The following is a 22,416-nucleotide window of genomic DNA, read 5'->3' as shown; positions in this document are numbered from 1 at the left end:
GGGGGAAAATGATAGGGTATAAGAGACCCGGCTAGGACTCAACCTGGACCTAAAGGATACCAAGCTCGATCGATGGACCGAGACCCCCCTCTCCCAGAACAATCAAATGGAGAGGCCAGGCCCGGGTCCATCCCATGATCCGGATCCGTATCCAACCCGGGACCCGGACCACCTGCCTACCCGGATACGAATCAGGGCTGAGACCGCCATGAGGGGGGTCCCAGCAAATACATGCACATCTCACAACCCGCCAAGGAAGGGTACGTGGGCACGTGACTGTAACAGCTATCAACAACCAACACACCAGACAAGCATGGCGCGTGTCAGAAGGCCGTTAGGACACCGTGAAGGTGGTCCTCCTGTTAGATATATTTGATAATGTCATGGCTAATATGATTTATGTTTAGTTTTCAGATTTTACTTAAACAAGATAAATCAGTACTTACTGGAAGTCAGGACTTAAGGATATTAGTACTTATATTATCAGGAGATAATCATCAGAAGATGGATATCAGAACTTAAGTGCTGAAGGACGTTCATATAAGGACAGTAGCTGATTAAAGGAAAGAAGATCGAGATAAACATAAGAAGAGATATGCATGAAGAAGGAATTCTATGAAGAATAGAATACTTGGAAGAAAAAATATCTGATTGATATATTTTAGGAAGCAGAATTATATTCCATATCAATTAGCGATTATCTTGTAACTGTGTAGTACATAAATACATACATAGGGTTTACACTATAAGTGTTATCATATTCGAGAAGATTATTCGTATTAACCCTAGCAGCTCTCGTGATATTTGTTCATCACTGAGAGGTAACAGTTCCATACTGTAACAGAGTTTATTGTTTCAATAAAGTTTGTTTTCTGTTACTTGTGATATTAAAGTTCAATTTGATTGTACTTTACACTGTATTCACCCCCTCTACAGTGTGTGTGACCTAACAAGTGGTATCAGAGCCTATCTGTTAACGCACATACAGTTAAAGATCCAAACATAATCATGTCTGACACAGAAACTCCAACTAAGCCTACCAAAACTGAAGAACCACCAAAGACACAAATTCAAAGTCGGTATGAGACCATCAGAGTTCCCATACTGAGACCATCTGAATATTCCATATGGAAGGTGAGGATGACCATGTTCCTGGAAGCAACAGATCCAGAATATCTTGATAGAATCAAGGAAGGGCCTCACAAAACAACCAAGCTCGCTGTTGCAGTTGCAGGTGAAGCAGCAAAGACCGTACCAAAGGAGAAGAGTGATTATACTGCTGAAGATATAGCATCAATTGTTAAGGATGCTAAGGTACGACACTTACTGCATAGTGCCATTGATAATGTAATGTCAAATAGGGTAATTAACTGCAAGACTGCTAAGGAGATATGGGATGCTCTGGAAACAAGGTGTCAGGGAACCGATACAATTAAGAAGAACAGGAAGACAATACTCACTCAAGAGTATGAACACTTTGACTCAAAGACTAATGAGTCATTGACTGATTTATATGATAGATTTGTCAAACTCTTGAATGACTTTGCATTGGTTGATAAGGAGTATGAACTTGAAGATTCAAACCTTAAATTCCTGTTAGCTCTTCCTGAATGCTGGGATTTGAAGGCAACAACAATAAGAGACAACTACAATCTTGATGAAACAACTCTTGATGAAATTTATGGAATGCTCAAGACTCATGAACTTGAGATGGAACAAAGAAGCAAGAGGAAAGGAGGAAAGTCAAGGACAGTTGCTCTTAAGGCTGAAGAAGAATTCCCCAAGGCAGCTACCTCAAGGAAAGACAAGGGTAAAGCTCTTTTCACAAAGTCTGATACTGAGTCATCAAGTTCTGAAAGTGATGATGACTCGGATTCTGAAAACTTGCCTGAGACTGATGCTGATGAGGAGATGATGAAGCTGTGTGCTCTTATGGTGAAAGGGATCACAAAGATTGCATACAGGAAGTTCAGGAAGGGAAAGAAGTTTTCCAGGAAAGGCACAAGTTCTGATAAGAAGAATTTCAGAAGATCTGAGGGCAAAGGAGGAAAGTCTGATAGAGGAGATTATACCAATGTCAAATGCTATAACTGTGGTGAGAAAGGCCACATATCTCCTGATTGCAAGAAAGTAAAGGGTGACAAAGGCAAGGCTCTTGTCACAAAGAAGAAAAGCTGGACAGACACCTCAGACTCTGAATGTGAGGAGAACTATGCGTTGATGGCAAATTCTGATAAAGAAAGTGCTGAGAGCAGTTCTGAAGCTGCTGAAATAAAGGTACCTCAGACTACTTATGCTTTTCATACTGATGATATTAATGAGTTGAGAAGATATCTTAAAACCATGTTTGTTAGTTATAGAGATCAAACTTTAAAATGTGAAAGATTAACTTCTAAAAATCTTGCTTTTAAGAAAAGAAATGATTTCTTAGAAAAAGAGTTAGTTATGTTCCATCAAACTCAGAAGGATAGAGATGATGCTTTTTATGTTAGGGATGAAGTGCTAAAAATGAATGAATCTCTAAAAACTGAGTTAGAAATGGAAAAAGAGATTATCAGGACTTGGACTAACTCTGGCAGAACAACTCAAAATTTGCTAAGTAGTGAAAATTGGAAAGAGGGCTTAGGTTATGGAGAGGATAAGAATGATAAAGGAACTGTAGAAATTAAGCCTGTTGCTAAGCAAAAGCCAAAATTAAAACCTGTTAAGTTTGTAAATGTAAATTCTGATAATGAGTAATCAGAAGTTAAAGAGGAATTAACTTCTGACAAACTAAAACTGGAAAAGACAGTTGAAGTAAACATAGGCTTAATGACTAAGAAGCAGCTTAAGCTTAAGCTGAAAGATGTTAAGAATGCAAACAAGGTAAAATCACCTAGGAAAAATAGGAATGGAAAGGAAGGTGTGAATAAAAGCAATGATTACAGGCCTGTTCCTGATGCTCCTAGGAAAACGTGTCATAACTGTGAAAGTTCTAACCATCTGGCTTCTTTTTGCAGGAAGAATAAGAACATAAACTCCTTACCTTCAAAATCAGGAGTTAAGAGTCAGTCTGTTAGATATAAACCACAAAATCCTTGTTTTCATTGTGGTAGTTTATGGCATTCCATTTATACTTGTAAGGAATATCATAGTTTGTACTATGATTATTATCAAATAAAACCTTCTTTGAAGAAAGTTTCCATTGTTCCTTCTAGTATAAATTCTGATTCAAAGTCTGATAGTGTAAGTTCTGATAAGAAAAATGTTAACATAAACTCTGATATTAAATCCGCTGTAAATGTTAACAAACTAGATAAGGCCAAAGGATCCAAGCAAGTCTGGGTCCTTAAAACTAATCATTAGTGGTCTTTATGATTGCAAGGCAACCGGAAAAATATTCTAGTTCTGGACAGTGGATGTTCAGGACATATGACTGGAAATAAAGCCCTGCTATCAAACTTTGTGGAGAAAGCTGGCCCAAGTGTTTCTTATGGAGATGGCAACATTGGAAAAACATTGGGATATGGCAATATTAATCTTGGGAATGTCATCATTAGAGAAGTAGCTCTGGTCTCAGGACTTAAACACAATCTGCTGAGTATAAGTCAAATATGTGACAGAGGTTATCATGTTGATTTATTTGAAGAACACTGTGAAGTTGTGAGTAAATCCAAAGGCAAAGTTGTTCTAAAAGGATACAGACGTGGTAACATTTATGAAGCTAAGCTTTCAACAAGTACTGATGGTTCTATAATCTGTCTGATGAGTAGAACATCAATTGAAGAAAGTTGGAATTGGCACAAGAAACTCTCTCATTTAAATTTCAACAATATAAATGAACTAGTCAAGAAAGATCTTGTGAGAGGACTGCCAAAGTCAGTATTTGCTCCTGATGGCCTTTGTGATTCTTGTCAGAAGGTCAAACAAAGAAAATCTTCATTCAAGAGCAAGACTGAATCATCAATTCTTGAGCCTTATCATCTACTACATGTTGATCTATTTGTTCCAGTGAATGTCATGCCTATTGCAAAGAAGAAATATGCGTTGGTCATAGTGGATGAGTTCACCAGATACACATGGGTGTATTTCTTGCACACAAAAAGTGAAACTGCATCTATCTTGATTGATCATGTCAAACATCTGGATAAATTGGTCAAAGATTCTGTGAAAACCATAAGGAGTGATAATGGCACTGAGTTCAAGAATTTGATAATGGAAGAGTTATGCAAAAACCATGGAATTAAGCAGGAATTTTCTGCTCCTGGAACTCCACAGCAAAATGGAATTGTTGAAAGGAAGAATAGAACTCTCATTGAAGCTGCACGTACAATGCTTGAAGAAGCAAAGCTTCCAACCTATTTATGGGCTGAAGCTGTGCAGACTGCTTGTTTTACTCAAAATGCAACACTCATTAACAAGCAAGGAAAAACACCATATGAGATGGTGAAGAAAAAGAAGCCAAATCTGAAGTACTTTCATGTATTTGGATGCAAGTGTTTTGTTCTCAAGACTCATCCTGAACAGCTATCTAAATTTGATCTAAAAGCTGATGAAGGAATCTTTGTTGGATATCCACTTTCCACAAAAGCCTTCAGAGTCTATAATTTGAGAACAAGAGTGGTCATGGAATCTATCAATGTCTCTTTTGATGACAAGAATATTACTGGTCTTGAAGATTTTATTGATCATGATCAGCTAAGATTTGAAAATGAAGACTCAAATTCTGATACTGAAAATCCTGACAGTCTAAGTCCTGATACTGTAAACTCTGATGGATTAAACTCTGATGTTATTGAAACTGTGGTGACTACGCCAAAGTAAGATGCATCTATGCAGGGGGAGCATACTCAAGAACATACCACATCTCAAGAAGCATCAGAACATACATCTGGCTCTTCAAGTTCTGATTCGTCAAGTTCTGATAAGCCAAGTTCTGATAGTTCTGAAAATCTAGATTTTGAAGAATCCAACTCAGAGAGCATAGTTTCAGGGGGAGCATCGGAAAATGAAAATAAAGACAGCATGGATCATGGGGGAGCATCCAGTTCTAGAGAAAACCTTCCATCTGCAAGGAAGTGGACTAAATCACATACACCTGATTTGATAATTGGAAATCCTGATGCAGGTGTTAGAACTAGAACATGTACTTCAAATGAATGTCTTTACAATTCTTTTCTCTCTCAGACTGAGCCAAAGAAAGTGGAAGAAGCTCTTCAAGATGCTGATTGGGTGCAAGCAATACAGGAAGAGTTAAATAAATTTGAAAGAAACGAAGTCTGGACCCTAGTGCCAAGACCAAAGAATAGATCTGTTGTTGGTACAAAGTGGGTATCCAGAAACAAAACTGACAGTGATGGCATAATTATAAAGAATAAGGCAAGGCTGGTTGCAAAAGGATATTCTCAATATGAGGGAATTGATTATGATGAAACATTTGCACCAGTTGCTAGGTTAGAAGCCATAAGGATATTTTTGGCTTATGCTGCTCACAAAAAGTTTACTGTCTTTCAAATGGATGTGAAAAGTGCTTTTCTCAATGGAGAATTGGAGGAGGAATTATATGTTGAACAACCTCCAGGCTTTGTAGATTCCAAACATCCAGATTATGTCTACAGGCTAGATAAAGCACTTTATGGACTTAAGCAAGCTCCCAGAGCATGGTATGAGACTTTAGCTCAGTTTCTTCTGGAAAGTGGATTCAACAGAGGAACTATAGATAAAACACTGTTCTACCTCAACCATGGAAAGGACTTACTTTTGGTCCAGATTTATGTTGATGATATCATTTTTGGGTCTACAAATGACAGACTTTGCAAGAAGTTTGCCAAACTGATGCAGTCAAGGTATCAGATGAGTATGATGGGGGAACTTAGCTATTTTCTGGGCCTTCAAGTCAAGCAAAATGAAGAAGGCACCTTTATTTGTCAAACTAAGTACACCAGAAACTTGCTGAAGAAATTTGGAATGCAAGATTGTTCAAGTGCATCCACTCCCATGGCCACTGCCACAAAACTGGATAAGGATACTGGTAAATCAGTAGATATTACTGATTACAGAGGTATGATTGGCTCTCTACTCTATCTAACTGCTAGTAGACCTGATATCATGTATGCTACCTGTCTTTGTGCAAGATTTCAAGCAGATCCAAGAGAACCTCACTTAACAGCTGTGAAAAGAATTTTCAAGTATCTTAAGGGAACAGCTGATCTGGGATTATGGTATCCCAGAGAATCAGATTTTAAACTAATAGGTTACTCAGATGCAGATTTTGCAGGTTGCAAAATTGACAGGAAAAGCACAAGTGGAAGCTGCCAATTTCTTGGAGGCAGATTGGTTTCTTGGTTTAGCAAGAAACAAAAGTCAATTTCCACATCAACTGCAGAAGCAGAATATATTGCTGCAGGAAGCTGTTGTGCACAGATTCTTTGGATGAAGAATCAGTTACTGGATTATGGGTTAACATATTTCAAAATCCCTATTTACTGTGATAATCAAAGTGCTATTGCTATGACAGGTAATCCAGTTCAACACTCTATGACAAAGCACATCAACATTAGGTACCACTTCATCAGGGAACATGTAGATGAAGGTACAGTGGAATTGCACTTTGTTCCAACAGATCAACAACTAGCAGATATCTTCACAAAACCATTGTGTGAAGCTACTTTTACAAGATTGGTAAATGAACTTGGAATGGTTTCAGAATATTGATGTTGCAGTGAAAAATAATTCAATAAGTGGGAACAGTTTCCATTTTGAATTAAAACTGTTTCACCTTGATTAATGGAATAACTGGGTAAGTGGAACGGTTTTTCCTTGAAAAACTGCAAGTGGGTAAGTAATGATTACTGTTTTCTCGTGCCCATTAACTATTCATTTTTACTGCATGTCTGACAGGTGTCCAACGGTTACATTTTTTTTTCAAAAGTATAAGTAAGACAGAAAGAAGATTTTTTTTTAATCTTTTATTTCCTTTCATACTTTTTCTCTCTACTTGCTTTTACTCTCTTTCTTCTTCTAACGTTGGTTTTTCATATAGACATTCTATCAAACACTAACAGGCACTTAAACCTCTCTATTACTTTCATGGCACCTAAGGATTTAATCATTGATGGAGCTAAATTTGTTCCAAACAATTATGCTGCTATTCTTGATAATGCTGAAGCTCCGTCTGAATTGCATTTTGTGCAAGACCTTCTTGCACACAGTGAAATCGGGTATGCATTGACCCAACCTTCAGTATTCTCAAGCCAACAAGTTCTGACACTTTGGAGGACTGGAAACTTTGATAATGGTGGTCCAAATGGTACTCCTAGTATTGTTTTCGAAGAGGGTAATTCTTCATATGCAGTCACTCCTGGTACAATACGCAAGGCTCTATCTCCCAGAAGGATGTACTTTTTCAATTCCAGAGGAATCGGCTCTTCAGGAGTTAATGGCCAGTTTGGGGTATGAACAGAGTTTGGCAAAGCTTGGACAGTTGAAACGGGCTCATATCAGAAGGGAATGGAGCTTCTTCTTCGACTGCATCACTAAATCTTTTGGGAACAAGTGTTCGAATTTTGATGCCATCCCTATAATGAGTCAGCACATCGGGTATGCCATTATAAACCAAACTCATTTTAATTTTGCAACGGCTATAATAGGTTTTATTGGGGATAGGATGACAGAGGATAGGAATGTTGTCTACTTTGTTAGATTCTGTCAACTTATATATACTTTTTGTACTGATGCACCTCACTTAATCAGTTCCTTAACTCCACCTTTTAAGGTTGCAAAACGATACTTTAATGACCTGGTAAATGCTGACACTAAGAAACCAGTGGTTAGACCTTTACAGATTCCTCAGTCTGTGAAGCAAATCTTAGTAAATGCTGATCCTGATTCCTATAGATCTGTTTATCCTGATGTCCAACCAACAAATACCTCCCAAACACCACAACAACCATCAGAACATACCACCCATACTACTCAACCAACCCTTAGGCAATATATCAAATCCTATCTCTCCACTTCACAAACAGTTCAACCCTCATCCTCAGCACCTACTGTGAAGCCTTCATCTTCCAAACCTAAGAGGACAAAGACTGTTCCTCAAACACCTCAAAAGAGAAGGAAGATTGCTTTGAGAGATGAGTCTGACAGTGAGGAACAGGTTTCTACATCAGAACCTGTTGTCCAAGAAGCTGAGAAAGTGACTTCTCAGAAGGATTCTGAAATTGGGGGATCTAGGCTTCTCAAGAGGCTTAGAAGAATGACTGTTCCTGCAACTCCCAAGGAATCCATATCTACAAAGAGATACTAGAAACAGAGGGCAAAAAGGCCAGTTTTAGATGAAGAATCAGCAGCTAAGGAAGGAGATCAGGAATCTCTGATCTCACAAGAAAAAGGAATTTGCTAAAGTCACTTCTTCTTCATCAACTCCATCTCAGGAGGCTATTCCTGAACAGACCAACACACCATTTGTGTCTCCTGCTCAAAAGTCTGTATCTCCTGTTAATATAGGCACAAGTGCTGATATTGATATCCAGAACTTGGTTGTGCCTGAAGTAATTCTCTTAGAAGCTCCAATAGCAACTAATCCATCAACCACATCTGTTACTGATGCTGTTCAAACTCCAGAGTTATCTACTACACCTTCTCTGCATCTAGATGCTGATGATCAGAATTTAGGTGAGCATCAGGATATGGCTGTTGATCAGAACTTAGAACCAGATCAGCACTTAGAGGATGCTGAAGCCTCCATTGCTACTCACACTGTTGTTTTATCAGAAGATACTGATTCTGTAAGTTCTGATGCTGCAAATGCTGGAGATATTGGTGATGTTGCTCCAAATGTAGATGCTGATGAAGCAGGTCCTTCAGGACATGCTCCTCAACAAACTATTCTTAAATCTGAACTTGTTAAGAAGTTTGTTACCAGAGAAGTACCAGTGCCTTGGAGTGAAACTCCTGCAGGACAGGAGTGGACTAAGGAATGGAACTCAGTTTCCTGTGTTCCAACTGCAAAGCATCTTGCTGAGCACTTGACAAAAGCTGATGAAATGTTAATTTTTGATGATTTCAAAACCCAGCTTAGAGTCACTGCATTGAGTACTAAACATCTACAAGGTCTCCATTCAACTACTCATGCAGAGCTACACAAGATTCAGGAAGAATTCATCAAACAGGACCAAATTCAGAAAATTGACAAGAAAAAGTTCTTCCAACCTACCTTTAATAGGATTGCTTATATTGAGAAGACTCAAGAGAAACAACAAGCTCAGATTGATGATATTCTGAAAAATCAAGCTTCTCAGCAATCTCAACTTACTGAAATCCAACCCTCAGTGGAATTGCTTGTCTCTCTTCTACTACCTGCTGATGCCAAAAAGGGGGAGAGAGTAATTAAGTCCAAATGCAAGACTGCCAAGATACTGAAAGGGAAGGATGATGAAAAGGATGATCAAGGAAACTCTGGAATGGGTAGAGGTCATAGTCAAGGTAGAGGTTTCTCATCAAGAAAAGCTGAAATCACAAGTTACAGGACAAGTTCTGATACTGGGAAAAGAATTAGTTCTGCTACTGGTAAAAGGATAAGTTCTGATGAACTTTTAGATCTTGATGAAGAAATGTCAAGACAGTTATTTCTTCGAGAAAATCCAGGAATGGACTTGGAGAGTTTAATGGAAGAAGAAGCCAGACTTAAATCAGAGAAAGTCACATCTAAATCTGAAGCTTCTGGTAAAAAGATACTTCCAAAACTCAAAGGCATTGTGATAAAAGAAAGGACAAATACTGAAGCAACATTGGCTAAATCACAACCGCAGATAGATCCAAGATCCAAGGTTAAAGAAAAGGTTGGTGAACCTATCAAGGTTTATGTGCCTCCTGAGAATGAAGAAATCACTGATGAAAAGGATGATCTTGCTCTGACTTCAAGAAAAGTTCTTAAAACAACATCTGACATGGCTCAAGTTGTTCAGAGTCAAGAGACAGTAAGTTCTGATATTCCAAAGAAGCAAGTAACCTCTGACATAGCTCAAGTTAACTTGATATCAGAAGATAGATCAAAGACACTCCTACCAGGATTCACTAAAGTAAAACAGACTCAACCTCTGAAGACTGCTGCAAGTGGTTTTGAAGCAAGAGTAGTTACTGGAAAGGAAGCAAGAGATAAAACTGGATTGGAAAGTGCTGATGAAAGAAGAATACAGAACACTACCAATGATCCAACTTCCTTGAGTGAACCAGGTATTGGAGCAACTCTTGGGAGATTGAATCAACTGGAATCTGTACAAATGGTTTACCATACCTACTTGAAAGAACACATCTTGTTGTACTTCATGATATATGGTAGGGTTTATCATATAAGGCAAAATGCCATTCCATTGAAGTATTTTGAAGAACTGGAGCATGTACTATTCTTACTTCAAGTGAATGACAGATTAACAGAAAGTGCTGCAAACTATTTGAAGGATCAGATTCAGAGACATAAAAGGCTTTATTCTGTTAAGTCTGACAGCACATATCTTCCAAAGTACAGAGATCACAAGGGTGATATAGTTGAAATGAAGCCCAACACTGCTAAGATTATAACTACCTTTCTAGGTTACAGGGCTGTGGAATTCAATCTTGAGTCTGATAAAGCATATTTGATCAGACTGGATCAGGATATAAGAAAAGCTAAGATTAATGATCTCAGGGCTGCAATCTTTCAAATTGGTGAAGATACTGCAGAGCTTAAAGATGCTAAAAGGAGGATGATTGATGAACTTAGATATGCTGAGAAATGTTTGTTGAAGAACTATCTCAGAACAACTCCTGATATCATAGAGATCAGAAGATGAAGCCAAGTCAAGATCTACAGCTGATTAAACTATGATATTTGTACAGACTGAAGCTGTTATCAGAAGTTAAATATTGGTAAAGCTTTAAGGACTGTAAGTTGTAGTTATCTAGTCTAATTCTCATGCATTTGTACTTAATGTTTTTGACATCATCAAATATCTATTAAACTTGTATATTATGCTAATTTACAAGTTGGGAGAGATTGTTAGATATATTTGATAATGTCATGGCTAATATGATTTATGTTTAGTTTTCAGATCTTACTTAAACAGGATAAATCAGTACTTACTGGAAGTCAGGACTTAAGGATATCAGTACTTATATTATCAGGAGATAATCATCAGAAGATGGATATCAGAACTTAAGTGCTGAAGGACGTTCAGATAAGGACAGTAGCTGATTAAAGGAAAGAAGATCGAGATAAACATAAGAAGAGATATGCATGAAGAAGGAATTCTATGAAGAATAGAATACTTGGAAGAAAAGATATCTGATTGATATATTTTAGGAAGCAGAATTATATTCCATATCAATTAGCGATTATCTTGTAACTGTGTAGTACATAAACACAGACTTAGGGTTTACACTATAAGTGTTATCATATTCGAGAAGATTATTCGTATTAATCCTAGCAGCTCTCGTGATATTTGTTCATCACTGAGAGGTAACAGTTCCATACTGTAACAGAGTTTATTGTTTCAATAAAGTTTGTTTTCTGTTACTTGTGATATTAAAGTTCGATTTGATTGTACTTTACACTGTATTCACTCCCTCTACAGTGTGTGTGACCTAACACCTCCCCTGGACACGTGTAAGCAATTCACCCAAGCCAGGCGTCCTCTGCTCCCAAGATCCAACGGCCCTGATTTAGAGGTAACAACCCCTAAACCCTACATTTGGGCTATATATACCCCCAAGGCTGAAGGGTTTAGGGGTTAGAAAAATATTCACACTCTTGCACACTCACTCTCTCTCTCATATCCATACACACACAGCAACCTTTCCATTACATATATATATCTTCATCTTCTCCAAAACCATGTTCTTATTCTTACATCGGAGGCGCCGTGGGAGCCAAACCCCCCTTCCGATTTTATTTTGCATGCGCCCAACCAGCAGCTACACCCCATTTAAACCCAGAAGGTCCAGGAACGGCGTCGGACGGAGCCGCCCGCTCACCGGAGTTATCACATATTACGAGTACTTTAATACAATGAAATTTTTATATTTAATACTAATACAAAATTAAAGATATTAATAATCAAAAGTGTGTATTGGCCAACGTGTCCAACACAAATAGGAAACGTTTTTAAGGATGGAGGGAGTAGTATTTACGTTGCACATGGTTGAGATTAATGAAAATGAAGAAAATTGAATGAAAATTGAACCCTTATATCTTCCGTATATTTTTCTCCATTTCATTTTTAAAATCCTACATTAAAGTTTAAAACCTTATTTTTTGTTTCGTTTTAAATTATATGTCCACGTTCATAAATTGCATATATTAAAGAAAAATGAACGGTGATAAATTAATTGCATTAAATAATTATAATATATGGAATAAAATTAATCTTGAAATTTTAAATAAGAGAAATGTGGAGTAAAATTAATTTTGTAAATATAAATATAAATTGAAAGTTGAAATTGAAGTGGGAATTAAATTTAAACAAATTTTTCATATGTATTTTGAGACCGAGTATATTCTTTACCCTGATCATTTTTATTCACTATAAGAAATATGCCCATTTGCGACAGAATTTTTACATTACAATTCGTCGCAATTGGGCCATTTGCGACGGAAAATATTCGACGTTTTTGCTCAAGTCTTAAGTTCAGATTTTTGTCAAAAATAACCTTTTCGTCATAAATATCACCGTCACAAGTACCAATTTTGTCGTAAGTACATATTTCGTCATAAATTACCATTTTGTCATAAGTATTCATTTCGTCACAAATCTAAGAAAACCGTCGCAAGTTAGGGAAGTGGAGCCCACTTTTAGTGGGTTGATAATTATACTTCGGACGGAATATATCGTCATTTTATCATTAATTTACGACGATTTGTATGTCCTAAGTTAGCATCTTGGGCCCACAGACTTGCCAGGATTAATTTAAAACAAAAAATGAATAAAATAATGAAGAAAAAACCGTCCCAAGTAACCCAGAATTCCGTCATAACTATCCGGCATAATTACAGAATTCCGTCATAAGTTACCCAGAATTTCGTCGTTAAATTCTCTCACCAGAAACAGCATCCTGTTGTTTTTTTTATTCCAGCCTTTTTCGACTTTCAAATTGAATTCTAAACCTGTACAATCACAAATCCCAATCTATATACAATCGTAGCGCAATTCAACACCAAAATATAAAAAAAAATGCAAAGCTAATAATAAGAAATCATCCACACATCAAAACCAACCTAAATATGAAAGATACCATACTTTACATAAAGATTATCACAAAACCATTTCTACTACACAAAAAGTTAAAACAATCTAATATTAGCTTAGATCATCTTACAAATATTCATAGATTTAGTTCACAACGTTAATTATCCTACAAACATTCATAACCCATTACATCGATATTTAACCCCTAATTATTGGACCGCCACGAGAGACTACGTTATAGGGCACACTCATATCTCGGTTATCGTCATCATCAAATTATGTCCTTTCACTGCCCCACCATCATCAACATCATCATCATCGGTCGGGGCCTTTCCCTTAAATATACATATAAATATAACATTAAAATCTGAATATCCAACATAATATAATATGTAAGTGCTAAAATATTATTAAGTAAACTTTTAAAGGATAATTACGACGACCATTCCGTCGTAAATTAGGTACGGGAACTTGGGACGTATTTCTGTCGTAAGATATTTATGACTACCATTCCGTCGTAAATTAGGTATAAACATTGTCGTTTTCTTTTGCACACACAAACAACCTTTTTACTAATTAAATAGTAAAATATAAAACTTGCGACGGAAACCAGTTCCGTCGGAAATTCAAAACGACGTTGTTTCTCTTTACAATGGTTTTTTTTAAAATTGTTTAGAACGTGTTTATTAATAAAATACTATACTTACGACGTCAGTTTCGTTCCGTCGCAAGTGCTTACGACGACTTCTACCTTTCCGTCATAAAGTTGCGGCCCAAAATTATTTTGTGGCAAGCTGATCGTCACAAATGTGCATATTTCTTGCAGTGATTACCCATTTCCATTTGTTAATTTTTTTCGTAAATCTTACTTGCAATCAACTACTTCTGTTTCTCATGAATTTTATTATATTCCATCCCATTCTTCCAAACAAACACAACAGTGGTGTTTTAAATGTCATAATCTTTTACAAACAGAATTGCAAGTCGCTGGTTTCGATAGGTAAGAACCTTCCCAGAAGTTTGAAGTTTTTAATTAGTAACTTGCTCTTCAGTGATTTACCTGTTTCCGGAGGATACAGGGATATGGTTGAACCGAATTGATCTGTATACTTGTAATTGTAAAAGGCCCGGCTTCAGCTTAATGTCATTGTACATGCAACTTGTAATTCGTATTCTTTTCGTAAATTAAAATTTTTAACAATTCTATTGTCGTTAATTGTCATGCAAACTAAATTAACTTAATTCTATACTGTGTAAAAAAAAATCGAAAACACGTACAAGTAAAACTGAAAAGTCTTTACGAACGGGGTTTGATTGTTGAATCTTAGGTGAGGAGTAAGAATAAGAGGTTTAACTAGTGCTGTACATACATACATAATTATAAGCTGAAGAAGTGGTTGAGAATTAATATAAACGGTTTAGAACTTAGTGATTACAACTAGAAAAAACCCATATGTTTCTTTTAAAAAGAAAGAAAGAAAGAAAGAAAAAAACCATATATAAAATCCCTCAGAAACCGCAGTACTCTTACTCTCTTTTATAGCGGGGTCAAATATATGACTCATTTTGGTCAAAAGTAACCTCGGAAATTGCCTTTTATGAGCAAGTATAGTGCCTATCTTTTTCTCTTTAAACTTTACTCCTCCTGTTTTAGTCCTGTACATTCCCAAATTTTCGTTTTTTGCGTGACTTGGGGATCTACCCAAATTTCAACATTATGATTAACAAAAGGTCTCGTGTGCCCTTAATGAATGTTAAAAATGTATGAATTTGACATATTTTAATTGATATAATTTGTATGGGTGTATATGGAATTATTGTGTCTCCGTCGCCACAAAATCTATTTCATTGATTATTTTTTTTTAAAATGCTAGCTTGGATAAAAAAAATTCAACTTATATCCTCAATTAATATATTGAAAATGCAAATAGAGTTTAAAACCTTGGAACATTAAATATAGGATAGTATTGAAAAATCATCCTTAATTTTGTATTAAAATAGGATATGGACACATAATATATGGGACAAATTCATTTATCAAAACCGACATGCAGACTTTTTTTTTCGGACACAAAACTGAAGAACCTGTACCTCTAAGTACTGTACAATATTTACCAAATTTACAGTGAAATTTGAAGATAATTTAAGAAGAAAAATAAAATGATAAATAAAATATTGAACAGACAATTTTTATTATTCAAATTATTTATGTTAAGCATGCAAAATATTATTAATAGTGTAATTAGATTGAAGTCAGATTAATTTCTATGTTCTTGTTTCAATATTTATTTAAGTTTCGACACATCAAGCACACACTTAATCTAAGGCTAATATTTTCTTGAAAGAACATGATAAAAACTAAAAATCGCACACACCCACACACATTTTTGAACTCATATTCAGTTACGGAACTATCTAGTGCTACGCAGGAAGTCAGAAATGAAATGACTTGACGTTAATAATCCCTCTATTTTTCATACTTAATAAGAAAATATTAATTTAATTATTAATTTTAAGTTTTAACTTATTATTCTCATAAATGCAGAATGTTGTCAAAAACGTTACGTGACAGTCGGATAGCTAAGGCTCAGATGCTGTCCGGTGAATCTCAAAATTTAGTTAATAATTAACACGTAAATTCTAGCTTTGTTTTATTCACTAAATTAACAAAACATGGCTAAACAGACTTTGTATAATTGCATATATGTCTGCATCAAGTAAGACCTTGAGCAGCACATATATAGTCACAGAGTATAGTCGTAGTAGCACTAGTAAGTAAGTAGTACAAGTAGATGGCAAGTCACGATGCATGTGGTTGTTATTAAGCAAATTGCATCTCCCGTATTAAAAGCTTTTTGGTACTACTATCTAAAACTTTGCTAATCTCTTCTATAAATTCCACCAACTCGCTGTTATTTCAAGATTATCTCATTTCAAGATGAGCACTAGTATGGAGTTTTTCTTTTTCTCTGCACTCACAACACTCAACTTATCTGACATTGCATTTTCATTGTTTTGTCTATTTGTTTTTAGCTCCATACTTCAAAAACTCACTTCTAAGGGTCCAATGTTATGGCCAGTGTTCGGAATCTTTCCGTCATTGATCATGCATTGTACTAACCTTCATGAATGGATCACCAAATCTTTAATTGATAATCGAGGTACGGTTCCGTTTAGAGGTCTTACAATTGGTGGAGTTCGCGGTATTGTAACAGCTGATCCTGTAAAGATTGAATACATGTTGAAGTCCAAGTTTAATAATTTCCCCAAAGGGAAATATTACAGGGAAAGATTCTCTGAGTTGCTTGGAGAAGGTATTTTTAATGCTGATGATCAATCCTGGAAGCATCAAAGACAAGCTGCAGCTACTGTTATGCATTCCGTACGATTCGTGGAGTATTCGACACAAAGCATGCACGATTTGGTGCACAATAAGCTTCTGAAAGTGCTGGAAAATTTGGTGGAGTCCAAGGTTTGCATTGATTTACAAGAATTGTTGCTTCGATTTACATTTGATAACATTTGTGTAGCAGCCTTTGGTGTCGATCCAGGGTGCATGTCAATTGGACTGCCAGATGTTCCGTTTGCTAAAGCTTTCGAGGAGGCCACTGAATCAACTTTATGCAGATTTATAATGCCTCCATTTGTGTGGAAGGGTTTGAAGTTCTTGGACTTGGGGTGTGAGAAAAGGCTCAAGGAATCAGCAAAAATTGTGCATGATTTTGCGGAGAGGACGGTGCAAGAGAGGAAGAAAGAATTGGCGCAACATGATCACAACATAAATTTGAATGAAAAATCTGATTTGTTGTCAAGGCTTATAAACATGGAAAAAGGAGGTAAAAATGGTCATTTTTCAGATAAATTGTTAGAAGATTTTTGCATAAGCTTTATATTAGCAGGTAGAGACACCAGCTCAGTGGGATTAGCTTGGTTTTTCTGGCTGGTATCTCTAAACCCCCAAGTGGAAAAAAACATTCTGCAAGAAATTGATGACATCATCAGTGTTCGCCATAAAGGAGTGAAGAACAATAACATAGTGTTCACAACAGAAGAGCTACAGAAAATGGTGTATCTACAAGCAGCATTGTCTGAATCGTTAAGACTTTATCCCCCTGTTCCATTTGATTTCAAAGAAGCTGTAGAGGATGATGTGTTTCCGGATGGCACGTCAGTAAAAAGCGGTGAAAAAGTTCTGTACAGTATATTTTCGATGGCTAGAATGGAGTCGGTGTGGGGAAGTGATTGTGGTGAATATAAGCCGGAGAGATGGATCAAAGAAGGTGCATTTGTGAGTGAAAATCCATTCAAGTATGCTGTGTTTAATGGAGGGCCAAGATTGTGTGTTGGTAAGAAATTTGCTTACATGCAGATGAAAATGGTGAGTGCTTCTGTTCTGTCAAGGTATTCAATCAAAGTAGTTGAAGGATTTCAAGTTGTGCCCAAAACAACTACCACACTTTACATGAAGAATGGGCTTATGGTATATCTTGTTCCCCGAAATTAATTCATTTAAGAATTGTAATTGTAATGGTAATAATGGAATAAATAGCTGTTGTACGTTAATTGGAGTGATTGCGTAATTAAGTTGGTTTGTTTTCCTGTTGGAAATGTTGTAAAGCCCGTTTTTTGTTTTAATTTTTGTATAACAATCGTAGGATGATGCATAAATGCATCACCTTCCTCTCCGTTCTCCTGAAAAATGCAGGAGTCTCAGAATGCAATTTAATATTTCCTCAGGATTTTCTCAGTCTACTGTTTTCATGTTTTGTTACTCTTGTCTCAAAATAATTGTCCCAGATAACTAATATGGGAATAAAAGGGAAAATAAAATATTAATATCTTAATTCTAACACCTGTATTATAATAATTATTAATTTATTTGAATTAATTGAATATAAAATGTAAAATTTAATTGATCAACAAGAAAAATGGGACAAAGTGAGTAATTATTTTTATACCTCCATAAGTGTAGTTTTAGTTTTAAGTTCTCTCTAATTTGACATAAAAATTATCAAACACGATATTTTTTTTATCGTAGGTAATCCGCAGCCGCTACCCTTCGGGTGCGCACTGGGTAAACCTACGGGTTCACATAATAGCCTGCAAACCACGTGAATCAAAGTAAACTCATTTAAGCGACATGCTCTGACTCAGGAGGCATAATCATAAATTCTCCTTCCGTGGGATTCGGACATGTGACCAAGAGGTTAGTTTTCCTCTCTTTAACCAACTGAGCCAACCCTTGCGGGATCAAACACGATATTTAGAGTAAAGCTAATGAATTTTTAAAAGGACAAAAGTTGTTACATAAATTTTTTTAAAAAATTCTCTATATTATGTTTTTCAAAATTTACTTTTATCTTCAAGCAAGAAATTACAAAACATGCTGAAGAAATTTTTTTCTCACCTCCATTCCCCTTTTCAATAAAAAAAACCCAGGAGACATAGTTGGGTTCTTCTAACAATAGCTGTTTGTGTATATGCATTCATTTTAATTCTCATGTCACATTGTGACTCGCTTGATTTTTTAATATTGAATATATTTTTTTCATTTCATTCTTATCCATTTTCGAGTTAATACCAGGGGGTCGTTTGATTTGGATTTTTCAGAATCATACATGAGTTTCAGTCCATTTCGACTGGTATTTAAGTTGTAAATTTTTTTTAATGGGTATGAGAAAGGCGTACTAAGAATGAAATTAATTTTTATTATTATATAAATGTAATATTTTTTATAAAATTAAATCAATAACTAACATATATTTCAATAATAATAAAATAATAGTTTCAAAATAGTTAATATTAAATACTTTAAAATATTTTAAACTAAATATATTCATAGCAACATATAACCAAATACATAATATTACAAATGATACCTCAATCTTATCATTCAATCTTAACCTAATTTTTTATTTCAACTCTATATCACTTTTTCAATTAAACCACCCCTAAATTTTGTAATACTTTCGTTATTTAATACTCCATCCGTCTCTCCCAAATGTTTACATTTCGGTTGGACACGAAATTTAAGAAAGATGATAAAGTAGTGAAAGAATGTTAAAAAAAGTGAGTAAAATAGTGAGATTGATTAATATTATATGTATAAAGTGGATATAGTGGAGAGAAGTAGTGTATGTAGTTATTTTAAAAATTATAAAAACTTTACTATTTTTGGAAAATTTTGAAATGTCAATAATTGGAAGGGACATCCCAAAAAGGAAAGTATAAACAAATGGGAGGGACAAATAGAGTATAATATAGTTGGATGAGGGGTGATGCAACTAGACCAGTTAATTCGTTCGTGTTGTATACCTTCATGTCGTTTATTTTCGTGTTTCGTGTATTTGAATGTCAAACACAAAACCGACATGTTTAGTGTTCGTGTACATTCATGTTCGTTTACTTTCGTTTCGTGTCGTTTTGTGTCGTGTATGTCGTGTTAATTGAATTTTAATATATATTAAATTTAATATTAATATAAATCATAATATAATATTTTTAGGTAAAAAATTATAAAATATATGAAAATATATATTTAGAACTCAATTTTATACAATACAATGAAATCAAATAATATTTTAAAAATAAATATGCATACATTTATTATAATTTTACATATATTTATAAAAAATATTAAATTTTAATTATAATATTTATTTATGTCATATAATTTGTGTCGTGTCGTGTATTCGAAGGTTAAACACAAAACCGACACTAAATCTCGACCGTGTACTTTCGTGTTCATGTACTTTCATGTCGTTTACTAAAAAGGCAAATTGTTTGCAGCAAACACAAACACTAAATTTTCGTATTGTTTCATATCGTGTAAGACGTGTCGTGTCAAAATTGCTGGATCCAGATGCAACCGAATCGCAATGGGGGTACATTGAAAAATAGAGGTTTGGAGACACAATTGTTTTGTTTTCTTATCAAGGGTACTAAATTTCTTTTCAACCGTAATAGTATCTTTTATATTAACAAAGAAATTTTATTTTTTAAGTTGATTTTTTTTAGAGGATTACGTATGAAAAAATATCCAATATACATCACTTTTCACATTCAACTGCCTAAAATGCTCAGATGCGCGCGGACCGTCCAAAATACCCACGAAATACGCATTTTAGGGATGCATAGTCAATCATTCAAATTTTATAAAAGAATACGCATGTATCACATGTGTATTCACTTTTTGATTTAAGAAGAATGCGCATGTTCAACAAGCGTATTTACTAAAATATAAAAAGTGAATGCGCATGTTGAACATGCGTATTGTTTGTAAAAATTTGAAATGGTGGGTACACATCTCTCACATGTATATTCAACGGGTATTTTGGACGCACAGTACCGCCAATTGGTATTTTAGGTATTTCTACCCAAATGGTGGGTATTTTGGTTTCTCACCCATTACATATTAAAGTTAGAAATGTCATTAAAATAGTAAATTAGTTGAAAGTTATGAAAGGATAATATTCGAACGTCATAGTTACCTATTGAATTGTGTTAATTACACAATTTATTTTTCCATCTCTGAAAAAAAAAATTTGAGAAATAAATTGATTAAGTCTTATTTTAGTGATAGGCAATAAAAATTTAACTCGGGTTTCAAAATTTTGACCGGCCTGATAATATTCCCTCTATTTTATTTTAATTGTTTCTTAATTTTTCTGTACATCATTGAATGTGTTGTGCAAGACATGCCTGTATCATAACAAGACTAAGTCATTCTGACAACCCTAAGATTAGTTGTACTGTAAACTTAATCTGTAATTTATACTTCTAACACTTAATATCTGTAAAATGTAAATGGAGCAGACTGGTGTATTTTTCCCTAAACAGTGTCAAGCCTAAGAATTCTATCTGGAAGAAGACCAAGAAGGTCATGCCTCAGAAGAATTATGAAGAAGATTGGAGTTGAATAATTCTGTTTGGTGAAAAACATTCTAAGTCAAGATCTCTACAAGTCACATAATTAGTGTTATAGAGAAGTCATTCGAGAACTCAGAAAGACCTATCGAGAACTCAGGAATTGCCTATCGAGAACTCAAGAATTGCCTATCGAGAACTCAGGAATTGTCTATCGAGAACTCAGGAAATGCTATCGGAGATATCGATAAGTCAGATACTCATTCGAGAACTCAGAGATATCGACAAGTATACATTCATTAGAGAAATCTAAGTTATCGATAAACTAAAGTCTATTAGAGAACTCTGAGTTATCGATAAATCAAAATTCACTAGAGAACTCAGAGTTGTCGATAAGTCAAGTCAAAAATGAAGTTTCAGAGATATCGACAAGCCAACATGCCTATCGAGATGTCGAGTTCTCTACAGCTTAATTGGAGATCTCGAAGTGAAGAAATTTCTTTAAGTATAGAATTACAGAACAGTTCAATATCCAAGGTTGCAAATCAACAAACAATTCACATAGCTGGATTGACAAGTCTACAAAAAGCAGTTTGAGAGATGTGCAAGATCAATGGCAAAGATTAACTGACAGATGAGATTAAAGTAAACACGGGATGCTAAAGATATGCTAAGCCAGAAATGGAAGATTTGTTTTTCTATAAATAAAAATGACAAGTGACAGTTTAGAAAAGCTAATAGCATATTTATTATCCTCTGTGTAAACCAGCAGTTAATTGAGTTATAAAGTTAACACTGGTCCTCTAGTCAAAAAAAAGGAATCTAGATAGAAAATCTTGTATTCTCTCTCAAGAAAGGAGCTAAGTTCTAAAACAAGAACTTAGAGATTTTGTAGCAAAATACTGCTTGATTTTTAATATAAAATTAAGTGAGTTTTGAAGATCTTTGTTTTACATATTTGCATTGTTATTTATGTTTAACATTTATTCTACTAAATCTTTGATAAAACCAACTGCTAAAGCCAAAGTCGATCAAAAGGTAAACATTTAAGCCAAAACACATTCACCCCCCCTCTGTGTTGTATTCATACCTAACAAGTGGTATCAGAGCAAAATCTGAAAGTAAACAGATTAGATCTTGGAAAAATGAATACACAGAAAATCAGTAGTATCGAGATTCCTCCCTTTGATAAGGCCAACTATACTTTATGGAAAAAGAAAATGTTGCTGTTTATAAGAATGGCCAATCACCTTTACATTGGTATCCTCAAGAATCGGCCCTTCACTCCTGTGGTTAGAGTTGAGGAAACCACAGATGGAGATATGGTTATTCCAGCTCATTATGCTCC

The 22,416-nt window shown here is 35.2% G+C and overlaps 1 protein-coding gene across 1 annotated transcript; it reads left to right on the top strand.

Moving 5' to 3' along the window:
* Nucleotides 1–16,081: 16,081 nt before the first annotated feature.
* On the top strand, nucleotides 16,082–17,938 carry LOC141725148 (cytochrome P450 86B1-like). Its single transcript, XM_074527581.1, has one exon. The coding sequence runs from the start codon at nucleotides 16,141–16,143 to the stop codon at nucleotides 17,704–17,706; it is 1,566 nt and encodes a 521-aa protein (XP_074383682.1). The 5' UTR covers nucleotides 16,082–16,140; the 3' UTR covers nucleotides 17,707–17,938.
* The last annotated feature ends 4,478 nt before the right edge of the window (nucleotides 17,939–22,416 follow it).

This window comes from Apium graveolens, chromosome 5, assembly GCF_009905375.1.
Source record: "Apium graveolens cultivar Ventura chromosome 5, ASM990537v1, whole genome shotgun sequence".
Taxonomy (NCBI): Eukaryota; Viridiplantae; Streptophyta; class Magnoliopsida; order Apiales; family Apiaceae; genus Apium; species Apium graveolens.
This window is presented reverse-complemented; position numbering and strand designations above follow the sequence as displayed.

Excerpts from the sequence above, each read along its gene's own strand:
- LOC141725148 (XM_074527581.1), top strand. The coding sequence starts at position 16,141 with ATGAGCACTAGTATGGAGTTTTTCTTTTTCTCTGCACTCACAACACTC.